This window comes from Anolis carolinensis, chromosome 2 (assembly GCF_035594765.1).
Source record: "Anolis carolinensis isolate JA03-04 chromosome 2, rAnoCar3.1.pri, whole genome shotgun sequence".
Taxonomy (NCBI): domain Eukaryota; kingdom Metazoa; phylum Chordata; class Lepidosauria; order Squamata; family Dactyloidae; genus Anolis; species Anolis carolinensis.
In genome coordinates this window covers 304,926,945-304,941,342 of record NC_085842.1, presented here as the reverse complement: position 1 = coordinate 304,941,342, position 14,398 = coordinate 304,926,945, and the positions used below count along the sequence as shown (strand labels likewise).

At 43.2% G+C, this 14,398-nt stretch overlaps 1 protein-coding gene across 2 annotated transcripts in view; it reads right to left on the bottom strand.

Annotated features, from left to right (window-relative positions):
• Window positions 1-14,108, bottom strand: part of npr3 (natriuretic peptide receptor 3) — a 67,946-nt gene extending 53,838 nt beyond the window's left edge. The window contains exons 1-2 of one of the 2 annotated variants that reach the window (XM_062972518.1): window positions 13,195-14,108; window positions 556-678 (exon numbers count right to left, since the gene is read on the bottom strand). In XM_062972518.1, the coding sequence (XP_062828588.1) occupies window positions 556-678; window positions 13,195-13,906 (835 nt within the window). In that variant the 5' untranslated portion in view covers window positions 13,907-14,108. The remainder of the gene's footprint in view (window positions 1-555; window positions 679-13,194) is intronic. The other variant, XM_062972517.1, reaches the window with a different exon arrangement.
• Between the last annotated feature and the right edge of the window lie 290 nt (window positions 14,109-14,398).

Sequence of the window (14,398 nt, the reverse complement as noted above, 5' to 3'; positions counted from 1 at the left end):
CTTTGAATAAGTTTGAATGAATTTAAGCACTCAGTGAAGCCTCGGAAATTGTACATTAAATTAACTTGTAAGAGCCACAAACCACATACTCTTGCTCAGCTGGCAATATCTCCTGTATCCAAATGTACTAATCCAGGGAGTAGCAAGGAAATCCACTATTTCAATTGAAGGTAAATTTATTATCTGCCTAAATCCCAGCAAAAACTATTTCAACTGAAATTTTCTGCCAAAATATGGAGATGGTAAAACAAGGATCTTCTGTTTTCTCATGGCAGATTCATGTTTTATGATACAAGGTCATAATGGCAAGGTGGTGCCATAAATAAGAGAATGGGTCTCATTTTTCTCTTATGTACACATGTCTAAGCAATCAAAATTTGTTGTTGTTTTTCCAATTTCATCATCTAAATGGATATTATCTCAAACATGAGAAGACACAGTCATGCTTTATTAGTTACATTTTAAGGATCTTACAACTTTCGGTGTCCTATTTAAAGATTAAATATGTCTCAAAAATACTGTATTTATTTATTAAAATCTTCCAAACCACATTACCATATGCTGAGCTGTTGAAGAGTTCTATATTGAAGAAAGCATAGTCTCCATTGGTCATCCCTTGCCGATGTGCAGCCAGCATGATGTCCCGTATTGCGTCACCGCTGGCACACATGATCACAACTGGTGAAAATAAATGGAAAACACAGATAAGAAGCTATTAATCAAACTACTGGGAACAGATTGTCGAGCTTGTACACAGCTGGAGACAATGACATAAACTACCTTACACTTGTTTTTGAGTCACGGGTATATAAAACGGCAACAACAATCTGGAATTTTCAAAACAAAACATGGCAAATAACAGGCACATTTCAGCAACATTTGATAGGAGCCCAGCTCCTATGACCAATTAATGACTCCTTGTTCCAAACAACGCCTCAAGTAAAAGAGGATTAATTTGTGACAACCCTGCTTTGTCCCACATTAATTAGATACCCCATAGATATCCCAAATTAATTAGATACCCCATTAGACCCAGGCCTTCCTGAAAGACCTGGGTCTAAAGGGGTATGGGTCCTGTGGGGAGGAGGTGCTTCTGATCAGTCCAAAGGCAGATCAATGGGGTTACACTCCACTTCAAACCTGAGGTTCATAGCCTAGATGTTCTGGATTCCATGCACTCTAAGTGTGTTTACCTTTGGAAACTGTTCATAATCTTCAGCAGGTTAAAACACTGCGGACAGCTCTTAAGAGACAGCTCTTAAGAGACATAAATAAATACGTAAATAATGCTAGTCTTTGATGAATAACACAATTGGTTTACAAAAATCAGCATAATCACAGAGAGTCGAGAAATTAAAGGCAGAATGATAGATGGATGTGATTGATAACTAATACTGGCCTCTAGCAGCTTTGTTGTCATGTATAGATAAAGAGTGGATTTCAGAGACACATTTGAAATATGAAGTGAAAGTTTGTGACACCCAACAACTCAAAAATATATGAATACAGGAACATAGAAAGCTTCCTAATACTAAGGACCTCATCACACGTACCTTTTTTAGTGTCCCAGGATGCTAAATGGACAGTCCAGCAACTTCCTGTTGAGGCCCTGTCCCCAACTGGAGCGGAAGCTTTGTAGGACACTTCCTTCCTAACATGGGAAGGCTCCCATGTTGTGCTGACTCCAATGGAGCCAGCAAACTTCAGCGCTGCTTTGGCACTGCTTCCCCCGTGTGATGCGGGAAGTGTTGCTGTTCGGGAATGGTGTGCGGGGTGGTAGAGTTGTCCCGTGTCCCTGCCACTTCAACACAGAAGCTGGTGAAATGGCACATGTTGTGGGGGTTGTCTGTGTGATGAGGTTGTCAATCAGACAATTGGTCCATTGCATTGCTAGTTCTGATTGGCAGCAAATGGTGATTTGAGTGGTTTCATATGACTAAGTTTATATGCCTGTTTTAGAAGCCTCATTTTTGCAACAGAAAAGTCAGGTTTTAAAGAAATCCAGAAGTAATGAAACCTTCTATCTAAATATAATTCTGAAAAAGACCAAAATAAGAAGCAAACAAAAGCCTATAGAAAGCATGAGGTGGCAGCCGTGGGTCAATGGGATTATAGTTTTCTGCAGCCATTAGTTATGATAAAGAAGATCCGGCCCCATGTATATGTCAACACACTTCACCTCTGTCGGATTTGCAACATGGAACAAGCATGTGGCTCATGTATATCAAAGGAGTTGCCCGTCAAGGTATCTTGGCTCCAAACCCTTTCGAAGTTGACACTAGTACTTTGAACTGAACTCAAAAATGTATTTGGGAGCCAACAGCAATAGTATAAGAGTGGTTTACAGAATCAGAAGACCTGACAGATCCCATTAACGATTTTCAACACTGAACTCCAACTTTAAAATACTTTTGAATAGACGTCCCATATGGCAGTAATCCAATCTGGTTGTGACCACAGAAACGTCTGTCTATTACAGGAAAGCTTAAATTGGGCAAAAGCACTTTTGGATCCAGCTGTCACCTGCATGCTCAAGCACATGACTAATAGCTCTGTGTATATGGCTCTTATGGTGGAGTATGTGCAAACCTGAAGAAGTTCCTTCAATAATGTAAAGATGAAAATATGTTACATTTGGTATAAAACAACTATAGCCCTTTTTAAAGAATAAAATGCAACTATCAAAAAGGGCACCAAGATCTGTTTATTCTTTTGCATTTAGCATTTAACAATCTACAAAAAAAGTGGAGGGGGTGTTTCCTTGATAAGTTTCTCAAAAAGGAGATCTAGTCATTTGATATACAGTGGTAGAAGACAAGGCTGCCAAGAGACATTTCTTTCTACATACATCAGAATATTCCACCTTTCCCATTCTTTTGGTGAAATATCATTTGTTACCTTAAACGTGCTGCCAACTCTTATCATAAAAAGAGAGCTGGATGAATTACAGAAGCTGTCAACATGATAACTCAGGTTTTACAGTAATCACATTAAATCCACAGAAGCTCATGATAAAATAAACCAGACTTAAATATGCTGCTGGATTCCTTTTCTCGCCCCTACCTTTTTTCTTTTACAATTTTTTGTGAGTGGCTCAAACAGAAATACAGTGGACCCTTGATATCTGCCAGAGTTTGGTTCTAGGACCTCTCTGTGGATATCAGCATCAATGGATGTTGGTACGTGCCGGATTCATGTAGTTTACCAATATTTGCCATATGTGTAAAGGCAAGAGCCCTTGGTAGTGCAGCGGATTAAACCGCTGAGGAGCTGAACTTGCTGACCAAAAGGTCGGCAGTTCAAATCTAGGGAGCAGGATGAGCTCCTGCTGTTAGCCACAGCTTCTGCCAACCTAGCAGTTTGAAAACATGTAAATGTGAGTAAATCAAGAGGTATTGCTCCAGATGCCACTGGGACCCAAACCTACAAGCTGTATATAGACTCAGCCTTCGTATAGGATTTAATTGCTTTGCTCTCGTTACTGTGTGCCTTCAAGTAATTTCTGACTTATGGCTGCCCTAAGGTGAGGGTTTCTTGGCAAGATTTGTTCAGAGGGCTTGGCCTTTGCCTTCTTCTATGGCCGAGAGAGTGTGGCTTGCCCAAGGTCATCCACTGGATTTCCATAGATGAATGGGATTCAAACTCTGTTCTCTAGTCATAGTGCAACATTCAAACGACTACACTAGATTGGCTCTCCTATTTTGTCATGGTCCGACTGAAAGGCAATTTGAGAAGCTCATTAGATTCCCACTTCTGCATAAATTAGTCTAACAAAAGATAGGGCTTACCTATTTTTGCTGCATAGAAATATGCCAGTTAAGGTTAACTAGAACCAAACTATACTTTACATTGAGAGAACAGTGTACATCTATATCCACACAATCTGCTTTGTACTGGATTATATGAGTCTATACTCTTATCTAGTACAAAGTAGATAATCATGATTTTATATGGCAATGCAGATGGGGCCCAGAGCTCATGAAAGAGTTCCCCTCTGCACCCATAGAGTCTGGGGAGTGAAATGATAAACCTCCCCATAGGCTGTTCTAACAATAAAGCTTCTCTGTGCCTGCATTTAATTAAAGAAAAGGGGAAGCTATCTTAACTGCCTGCAGTGGATCTACATGGGTTCTCCCTGAGACTCAAATTACACATGGTATCAGATGGATTCATTTAAGTGCCCAAACACGAATCAAGGAACATGAAAGGCACTGCAGACTAATTCAACCAGAGAAGTCAGCCATAGGAGAAGTCAGCCATAGCAGAGCACTTGAAGAACCAACCTGGACACAGCATATCATTTGAGAACATAGAAATGCTGGACCACTCTACATCCACTATGTCAGACTACACAGAGGAGCCATGGAAATCCACAAGCATGTGGACAATTTCAACAGAAAGGAGGAAACCATGAAAATGAACAAAATCTGGCTACCAGTATTAAAAAAAACTCTAAAATCAGGACAGAAAATAAAGAACACCACTCAGAAAACCGAGGAATTCCAGACAGGAAACAATCAGGGCCAGCTATTCACCCTCCCAACAAAGGATTCCCTCAGGCAGGAAGCAGTTAGGCTTTGAAGCTGAAAGGCTGTTCAATGCTAATCAAGGTGATCAATTGCAACATTCCCACTTGGCTCAAGGGTTCTTTCTCCCACCCTGGACATTCCAGATACATAAACCCCACTTTCCTAGTTTCCAACAAACTTCACAATCACTGAGGATGCCTGCCATAGATGTGGGTGAAACATCATGAGGAATGCTTCTGGACCATGGCCATACAGCCCAGAAAACTCACAGCAATCACAGCCATGAAAGCCTCCGACAACACATTTCAACTGTTTCTTCCCCAATCATATATGGAGCAGAAGTACTGTTACTACTTCTAAATGGAAAGGCATGCAAATGGAGGGTGTTAATATGCTATAGACCTTCACCGTTCTGTCTCAATGAGTTTTCCTCCTTTTGAGTTCAAACACCAACAAGATGACTAGCTGTGACAAAAGCAGTTGTTATGGGGAGGCAAGAAGAAGTCGCAGAAGAAATCCAGCTCTCTTCACACATGTTCTTCTTTGACAGATTCATATTTCAGCACTGATGAGTGACTGGGACTAACCCAGGTATAACTCAGGCTGGATCTCCACTGCCATATGACCCACGATCTAATCCTAAAAGTATATGCTTATCCCAGATTCTGTGGCAGTGTAGACTCATATAATCTAATTCAAAGTAGATAATCTGCAATGAGATCCTGGGATATAGGCTAGTATAGATCCAGCCACAATGGATGCGACACTCACTTTTGAAATACAACTCCAGCTTTGACATATTTCATTTTGCTGACTTTGATGTAGGCATTTTGTTGAAGTATACAACATGTGCACAACATTACTGTAGCATATAATTTGTAAGTCAGTTTATTTTGTCTGACCTTTGAAAAAATGGTCCACATTTCTAAATGAGAGAGCATACTACTGAATGAACACTAGAGTCTTGCATTTATCTCTTCTTCTCTGCTACTCTCCCCATAGCCGCTTGCACAAAATGCCTTTGTTACTTATGCAATACTCAATGAGACCTCTCCAAGGTTGAGGGGGAAGAGACTTGCTATTCAACAGGGCCAAAGGAAAACATCTCTCAGATATTCAGAGTCATTATAAAAGAATGAAAGGTTAAGCATCAGATTTGTTGCTGTCCATCCAATGTTTTTTCCCCCTTCATTTTGTAGTCTCGTGGGGTTTTTTGCATTCTTAGAACTGAAAATCTTGAAAAGCAAACAGATTTTTAAAGAACTGTCATTACATAGTATATCAACAAGGAATGATTGCATAGAATCAAGTCAAATGGGAGGCATTACTAATTCAATGGAAAACTTTGTTTCTCCATCTCACTTTTAGCATATTTCTGTCTGTGTAATGCTACAAGCAAAGGGTGAAACTACATGTTTGGTGAGAATCATGTGATTGCTGTCAATGTACATAGCACAAATGTGAGATTATTTGCAGAACAGGCAGGGTGGCTAGGATGCTTACATTTTCTCCCAGCCTGCTATATTACTTTGATAGCTTTTCACAAATGATTACAGTTGGCCTTTCACATTTGCAAGTTTGATTTTTGTGGATTTCATTATTTATGGATTTGATTAAACTGTTATTTCTAGGAATCTGAGAATCTCTAGGTCTCCCAGTGCAACTCAGTGATCAACGTCTGCTGGAGTACCTAGAGATTCCTAAAGATCTTTCGGTGTGACTTTATGTCAGTGGTTCTCAACCTGTAGGTCCCCAGATGTTTTTGGCCTTCGGCTCTCAGAAATCCTAACAGCTGGTAAACTGGCTGGGATTTCTGGGAGTTGTAGGCCAAAACACCTGGGGACCCACAGGTTGAGAACCACTGCTCTATAGTCGTCTTCCCTTGGAAGTTGGTCTTCCAGTCTGACTCCCAAAGTTTACAATAAGAGTAATGCTGGAGGACCTAGAGATTCTCAATAAAGAGGTGTTCTCTGAGATAAAATAAATAATTTATTATTTGTGATTTTTCACTTTCGCAGTCATCCTATGCCCCTAACCCCAATACATGTAGAGGAGCTTACTGTAGTTTCCCTCACTTGCAAAGAAAACAAATCTCCAAATTGGGATGGCAAGAAAAGGGGGGGTGGGGTAGCAAAAATAATAATAAATAGAATTGTCTGGGAAGAACTGAAAAAAATTGCTCTCCACCTGCCACTTCTGTGATGTAAATGCTCTTCTGCAAAGTCCCATAGTTGCATCAAAGACAAAGGTGGAAATCCCACATTTATCTTCGTAAGTCTAGTCCTCTCCAAAGTTAGTGATTTTAAAATGAACACTGATCAAAATGAACAATGATCCTTTAAATGATTCAGGATATTATCTGAATGGTACTGCCCAAGTAAGATAGGCACTGGAAAACCATGTGAGGTTCCCCCCTGTTTTTAAGCATTCCTTCTTCTACAAACAATTTTTTGTATTTCACAGCTTTATGTGACTTCAAAAGAGAAGAAGGAAAAATCCATCTGCATGCATATGTGGGACCAAATAACTATCAACCAGTCTGTGTTTAAAAAGTATCCTAGCAAAGTGGTCAAGCCAGCCCCTGTGATGTGTGCATCATTATCTCATTCAAGAATGTAATGTGCAATTGACAGAGCACCAACCTCAGTCTGAAACTGTAGTGGAGTACATCCCAACCCCCATTCACTGTAAATCTAGCTTCCTTGCTTCCTGCTACCCCTGCTGAACTAAAGAAGTCCAAAAACTGTAAGTGTGTGATGTGTTAGAGAACAACTTCCTACCCTGAATAAAAACAGGAAACGAAAACTAGACTCTGCTGATACTGAGAGTGGTCAGCCTGAAAATCCCAAACAAAAATACTTGAAAAAGAAGGTGAAAACAATAAAGAGAGGCTCAGAAAAATGTTATCGCATCCAACATCTATATGGATAAACAAAACAATTTTAGATGTGCCAGATTTTGTGGGAAGCACAAGGAGGGGAAATCCTGGCTAGTTCTTCATTGGCAAATGCAAACAAAGACACAGAAAATGGAAATGAGAGGGTCTGCCAGGGACAGGAATATGACTTCTAAGACGGTGGCAGAGGAAGACCTGGAATGGAGCTTGAGTTAACTCATTCATGGTTTATGAGTACGCAAGTACTTTTTGTAGCAGGATTCACTTTTGTAATTCCTTGTTTATTCTCATGGCTCATCTACATCACATAGCAAATCTTCCCTGGAGCAGCCACAGATCCTTCATGATTTGGCAGAATCTGGGGCTGTTGTGCAGAAAACTTGGGACCACATCCACTTCATTGAACCCATCATCTCATCTATACCATTGTCCGTGCTTCTAGCTGACCATGGAGCTCCAAACAATCTTCAGGCCTTTGAGACAGCTCTACTGATGTCAGAATGGGCTCCAATGCAACCAGCAAGGAGGAGGAGGGTATAACCAAAAGTGGGACAAAGACAGTTGAAAGCTAAAAAACCCCAGGAGATTATTCTTGACTTATGACAACCCTAAGATTGACCTATCTGTTTCAGTAGCAACTTCCCAATTGTCAACCAAGCATTTCATTAATTTTGATGATCACTTATTGTTATTTTGAAAACCTGGTGACACTGTCAGCATGCCTTATCAAAGGACTTCTTTACACGAGGCCAAACACTACTGCTGTCAAATGGACCACTGGTTGTCCCCACAATGATGCACAGCAGCTTCCAGTGAGTCTCCTGGGGTTTTTTAGCTTTCAACTGCCTTTGTCCCACTTTTGGTTATACCCTCCTCCTCCGCCTTGCTGGTTGCTGGAGCCTGGTTCTGACATTAAACCCATTCTGACATCAGTAGAGGTGTCTCAAAGGCCTGAAGATTGTTTGCAGTTCAATGGTCAACTAGAAGCACGGACAGTGGCATAGATGAGGTGGTGGGTTCAATGAAGTGGATGTGGTCCCAAGTTTTCTGCACAACATCCCCAGATTCTGCCAAAGGTGCTTGAAATCTGCTCTGTGTTGTAGACAGACAACTACTCTCAGCAAACCTTTCACACATACAGTAGAGTCTCACTTATCCAACATAAATGGGCTGGCAGAACATTGGATAAGTGAAAATGTTGGATAATAAGGAGGGATTAAGAAAAAAGCCTATTAAACATAAAACTACATTATGATTTTACAAATTAAGCACCAAAACATCATATTTTACAACAAATTGACAGAAAAAGCAGTTCAATGCACAGTAATGTTATGTAGTAATTACTGTATTTACGAATTTAGCACCAAAACATTGCAACATTTATTACAAAAACATTGACTACTAAAAGGCAGACTGCGCTGGATAATACAGAACATTGGATAAGTGAAGCTTGGATAAGTGAGACTCTACTGTATATAGTTCCAATGGAAACTATGAGCACACATCACATATTAAATTAGATAAATCGTGGGAAAAGAGAACATCCTACACAGATGATGCAGAAATCATTCCATGTGTCAGAAAGAATTCCTAACCTTTTCTAACGTGAAACACAGTAAAAAAGGCTGCAGTCAAATGTGGAGTAGATGCATTTCGTTTACAGTAAAACTCAGTAAACTAGAGATCCCACATCCTCTCTAGTTAATGATGTGCCCAATGGCTTATAGCAATAAATCTTTTGGATTTGGACTTCTCTCTTTGCAGATTGTCGACATGCAGTCAAAGTCACTGCTGACATCACCCTAACAGATTTATACGAATGACAGTATTTTTGGTAATTAAATTACTTAGCTGTTAGTGCTGTGTCCCTTCAAGTCATTTCTGACTTGTGACTATCTTAAGGCAATCCTATCACAAGAATTTCTTGGACCATTTGTTCCTCTTAGGTTGAGAAAGTGTGACTTTCCCCAGTGGGTCCCAATGCTCAAGGAGTGGACTGAACCTGCCTACTCAAATCACTGCAGCGTGCTGGCTCTAAATGAATTTCATTCAATTTCCATTACTAAACAAACACCTCCAATCACAAGAAAGAAGTGCTCCAGAAGAAAACTAAACTGCAAAATTTTTTAATACTTAACATCTGCAGAGTGCTTTAGAGTGCTTCACATATGCACTTCCTTGTGCAATAATCTACAGAGCACCCCTGAGTATTACTACCTCCAAGACAAGTGCTGGCTTAAATCTGGATTAAAAACCAATTATTGAGTTCATGGCTGAGCTGCGGTTTGAACTTCCTAAACTTCCTAAAGTGGAAAGGGGAGGGGTGTGTGTTATGGCCCTTCAGATATTACTGGACACCCATCAGCCAAAACCGGCATATAGCTTACAATTAAGATAATGTCTGTTGTATTCTTGATCCTTGCTCTAAACTACATCAGTTCTGCCTATGCCTGCACCAATGCAAGACAATACAAAATTGTCCACAGAATATGCAAACTGTAATATGACTGAGCCTTTGATTTTTTCAGTGCATTTGAACATCCATTCACAACAACAGAAAACTTAGTGATCATTCTTATTCCACGACCGTTTGAACAAAGTTGTGTAGCCCCATCACCTTCAAAGGAATACCAAATCTTTGGATTTTTTGGTATATTTTTAATTGTAAACTGCCCTGGCCTCACAGATGACGAGATATGGGAAGACTAGCAAGCATGATACATTCTAGTTATGAACTAACTTTGGTATATGGAGCTGAAGAAATTGAGTAAAATCCTTCAGGAAGTTTTTCCCCCCATTACAAATGGTTTTATCTAAAATCGACCAACAGACTGAATGAATGCAACAAAGTGAACAGTTCTGAGAAAGGCAAAACTAAATCACCCTACAGTAGATCTGAATTTTGCTTGGAGACAAATGAACACCAGAGGTTGGCCTCAATTTTGCTCCACCAAGAAGATCCCCTTATGATGTTAACTCTCTGATGATTGGAGGCTGAATTGCTGACCTGAAAGTTGCCAGTTCGAATCCAACCTGGGGAGAGCACAGGTGAGCTCCCTCTATCAGCTCCAGCTCCATGCGGGGACATGAGAAAAGCCTCCCACAGGATGGCAAAAAAATTGAAAACATCTAGGTGTCCCCTGGGCAACGTCTTTGCACATTGCCAATTCTCTCACACCAGAAGCAACTTGCAGTTTCTCAAGTTGCTCCTGACATAAAAAAAAATCTTTGACTAATTCTGGTTTATTTGATATCAGCACTTTGCATAGAAAGCATTTCCAGACCTCTTCAATCATTTCATTGCACAGTTATTACTGGGTACCAGAAATCTTTCTCCCTGCTAATGCACCTGCCAGAAAAAAATCATGTGCTTGGGAAATAGATAGACAGACAGACAGGTACGATTTCAAGAGTATTCCTGCAAACATTTATTAACTTGCACTATCACCAATGAGGACGATCTATTCTTCCTTCAGAATTGTTCCATCATTTTAGAATATCCAAAACGGTTATTTAACATAACCTATTTTAGTTTGTGTATAGGTTTTTAGAGGATGAGTGCTCCCTAGTGTATCACCGCAGCTGTCGCACCCAAAAAAGTTTTAAAAACTAAATACCTGTACTCCTCTTCATACCTTTAGTTCTTGTTTAAATATGTTTTTCAGCAACTGAACATTTAGACACCAATCATTATGTCTACTGAGCAAAATTCAAAACACCTGGAGGGCCAAAGTTTGCCCATGCCCACTTTAGATTGAGGTTACAACCTCAATCTAAAGCAGGCATGGGCAAACTTTGGCCCTCCAGGTGTTTTGAACTTCAACTCCCATTGGCTGTTAGGAATTGTGGGGGCTGAAGTCCAAAACACACGGAAGGCTGAAGTTTGCCCATGCCTGATCTAAAGGGATGGGTACAAGAAAGCAAAAAGGCTATAGTAGGGACTGGCAAGCAAGAGATTTGGGTTCAAGGTACATCTCTGTTGACTAGCCCAGATCTTGTTCTTGATGCTTTTGCTGTTCTTCTGTAAAATCAGTAACTAGGTGCTCCTGAAGAGCCATTGTGAGGACAGCTTAAAAATGTATTTCCTAACCTATGGTTAGGAAAGAGAAGCACAAAGGGATAAACCTATTAGATTAAGGAAACTTCTCAGAGTCTTTTGCCAGGGATGCCTGGCTCGACAGCAGTACGTGTGAAAAAAGATCTTGGAGTCCTTGTGGACAACAAGTTAAACATGAGCTAACAATGCCATGTGGCTGCTAAAAAAGCCAATGGGATTTTAGCCTGCATCAATAGGAGTCTAGTGTCTAGATCAGTGATGGCCAACCTATGACATGCGTGTCAGCACTGACACGCCTAGCCATTTTTGCTGACACGCTGCCGCATGCAGATTGATTGGATGATTATGTCTTTTGTAGCCAAATTTGGTGTGATTTGGTCCAGTGGTTTTGTTGTTTACTCCATGGGAATTATGCACATTACATTTATATATATTTATAGAGAGAGAGATTATTATATCATTCTATTATTATTCTATTCTATTATTGTAGCATATTATCGTATTATTACTATTATATTATATTATTCTTTATTCATGACTACACTGAAACTAGAATAGAGAGAAATCAGCGTAGAAACTGCAAGAGGTACCATAGATTGTTGTACATGGAAATAATGATATTAAATAGTTTTTGATTTATTAAATACAGTTATATATTACAATTATACATTTTTTGTTATTTAAACTATACATATCGCAAAATTATGGTTTTTTCTCAAAGTGACACACCACCCAAGTCATGCAAGTTTTTTTGGTGAATTTTGACACATCAAGTGCAAAAGCTTGCCCATCATTGGTCTAGATCCAGGGAAGTCATGCTACCTCTCTATTATGCCTTGGTCAGACCATACCTGGAATACTGTGTCCAATTCTGGGCACCGCAGTTGAATGGAGATGTTGACAAGCTGGAAAGTGTCCAGAGGAGGGCGACTATAATGATCAAGGGCCTGGAGAACAAGCCCTATGAGGAGTGGCTTAAAGAGATGGGCATGTGCCTGCAGATGAAAAGGCTGAGAGGAGACATGATAGCCATTGTACACGTGAGGGGAAGTCATAGGGAGGGGGGAGCATGTTGTCGAAGGCTTTCATGGCCAGGATCACAGGGTTGTTGTATGTCTTTCGGGCTGTGTGGCCATGTTCCAGAAGTATTCTCTCCTGACGTTTCTCCCACATCTATGGCAGGCATCCTCACAACCTCTGAGGATGCCTGCCATAGACGTGGGCAAAACGTCAGGAGAGAATACTTCTGGAACATGGCCACACAGCCCGAAAGACATACAACAAACAACCCTGTTTATTTTCTGCTGTCCTGGAGACTAGGATGCGGAACAAAGTTTTCAAACTACCGGAAAGAAAGGAGATGATTCCACCTGAGCATGAGGAAGAATTTCCTGACTGTGAGAGCTGTTCAGCAGTGGAACTCTCTGCCTCGGAGTGTGGTGGAGGCTTTTAAGCAGTGGCTGTGAATGTGATTTTCCTGCTTCTAGGATTCTATGATTGCAACCCAAGGCAGACATGGGCAAACTTCTGGCGCTTTTGGACTTCCACTCCCGCCCTTCCTAACAGCCTCAGGCCCCTTCCTTTTCCCCCTCAGCCGCTTAAGCGGCTGAGGGGGAAAAGGAAGGGGCCTGAGGCAGTTAGGAAGGGCGGGAGTGGAAGTCCAAAAGCCCTAAGAGGAAAAGTTTGCCGCAGTGCAACAAGAGCGGACTGACCTCTCTCCCCGCTGCCCTGGATGGCGCGCACCACGTCGTCGGCGAACTTCCCGGCCTCGTCGAAGGCGAAGTCGTCGAGGTGGAGGCCGGCCTCTCGGAAGACGCCGTGGACGCCCTCGGCGGCGAAGAAGCAGCTGCGCTGGTCGCGGTCCTCGCGGTAGACGAGCAGGACGCGGGCCCAGCGGCGGTGGCGGAAGAGCGCCAGGAGCATGTGTCCCAGCTGCGCGTAGCCCGGCGCCAGGCGCGTCAGGTGCGAGTACTCGCCGCCGCCCTTGCTGCCGAAGCCCGCGGCCAGGGCGCCGGCGGAAAGCATGGGCAGGCCCCAGTGCGAGGCCAGGCGGGCCACGGGGGCGGCGGCGTAGTCGCAGGCGGGGCCGAGGAGCAGGTCGGGCCAGCGCCGCCGCCGCGCCACCAGGTCCACCAGCGCGAACAGCGCCGCGTTCCCGCAGCCCGAGTCCTCGAAGAGCAGCTCGAAGCGGAACCCGGCCGGCAGCAGCGTCCCGTTGGCTTCCAAGCCGCGCACGGCGTACTCCACGGCCGGGCGGACGCGGGGCAGCGAGAAGGGGAAGGCGGGCTCCTGCGGGAGGAGCACCAGCACCCGCAGCGTCCTCGCCTCCGCCTCCTCGTCCTCCTCCTCCTCCGCGGCGTCCGGGCGGGAGAGGAGCAGGAGCAGCAACAGGAGCGGGACCAAGGGGCAAGCGGGGCAGCGCATGGCCGCGGCGAGGAGAGGAGAAGCTCCGCCGCTACCAGGCTGCGTGGGTCTGTCCCCGGCGGCGGAGGGGCGTCGGGGGCGCCGCCACCACCATCATTATCATAATCCTCCTCCTCTCCCGCCCCCTCCTCCTCACCATCCCCTCCCTCCGCTTCTGTGCCTCCCCGTGCCTCCTCCCGGGCTCATCGCCCCGGTTTAAATAGGGCGCGCCGGGTCCCTCCGCACACATGGCTCGCCGCGCCGGAGGGGGCGGGGTCTCGGGAACGCCCCCTCGCCTGGCCACGCCCCCGCCCTCCCTCTCACCCCCCTCGCCTTCTTCCCTCCCTACACTCCGTCCTCCCGTGCATCTCTAAGCTAGAGTCCAGCAGCTAAAACAGGCCTGGATAAACTTGGGCCCTCCGGGTGTTTTGCACTTCAGCTCCCACAATTCCTAACAGCCTAGGGCTGTTTGTCCAGACCTGGTCCAAAACCTTGAATCAGTACCTGAATGAT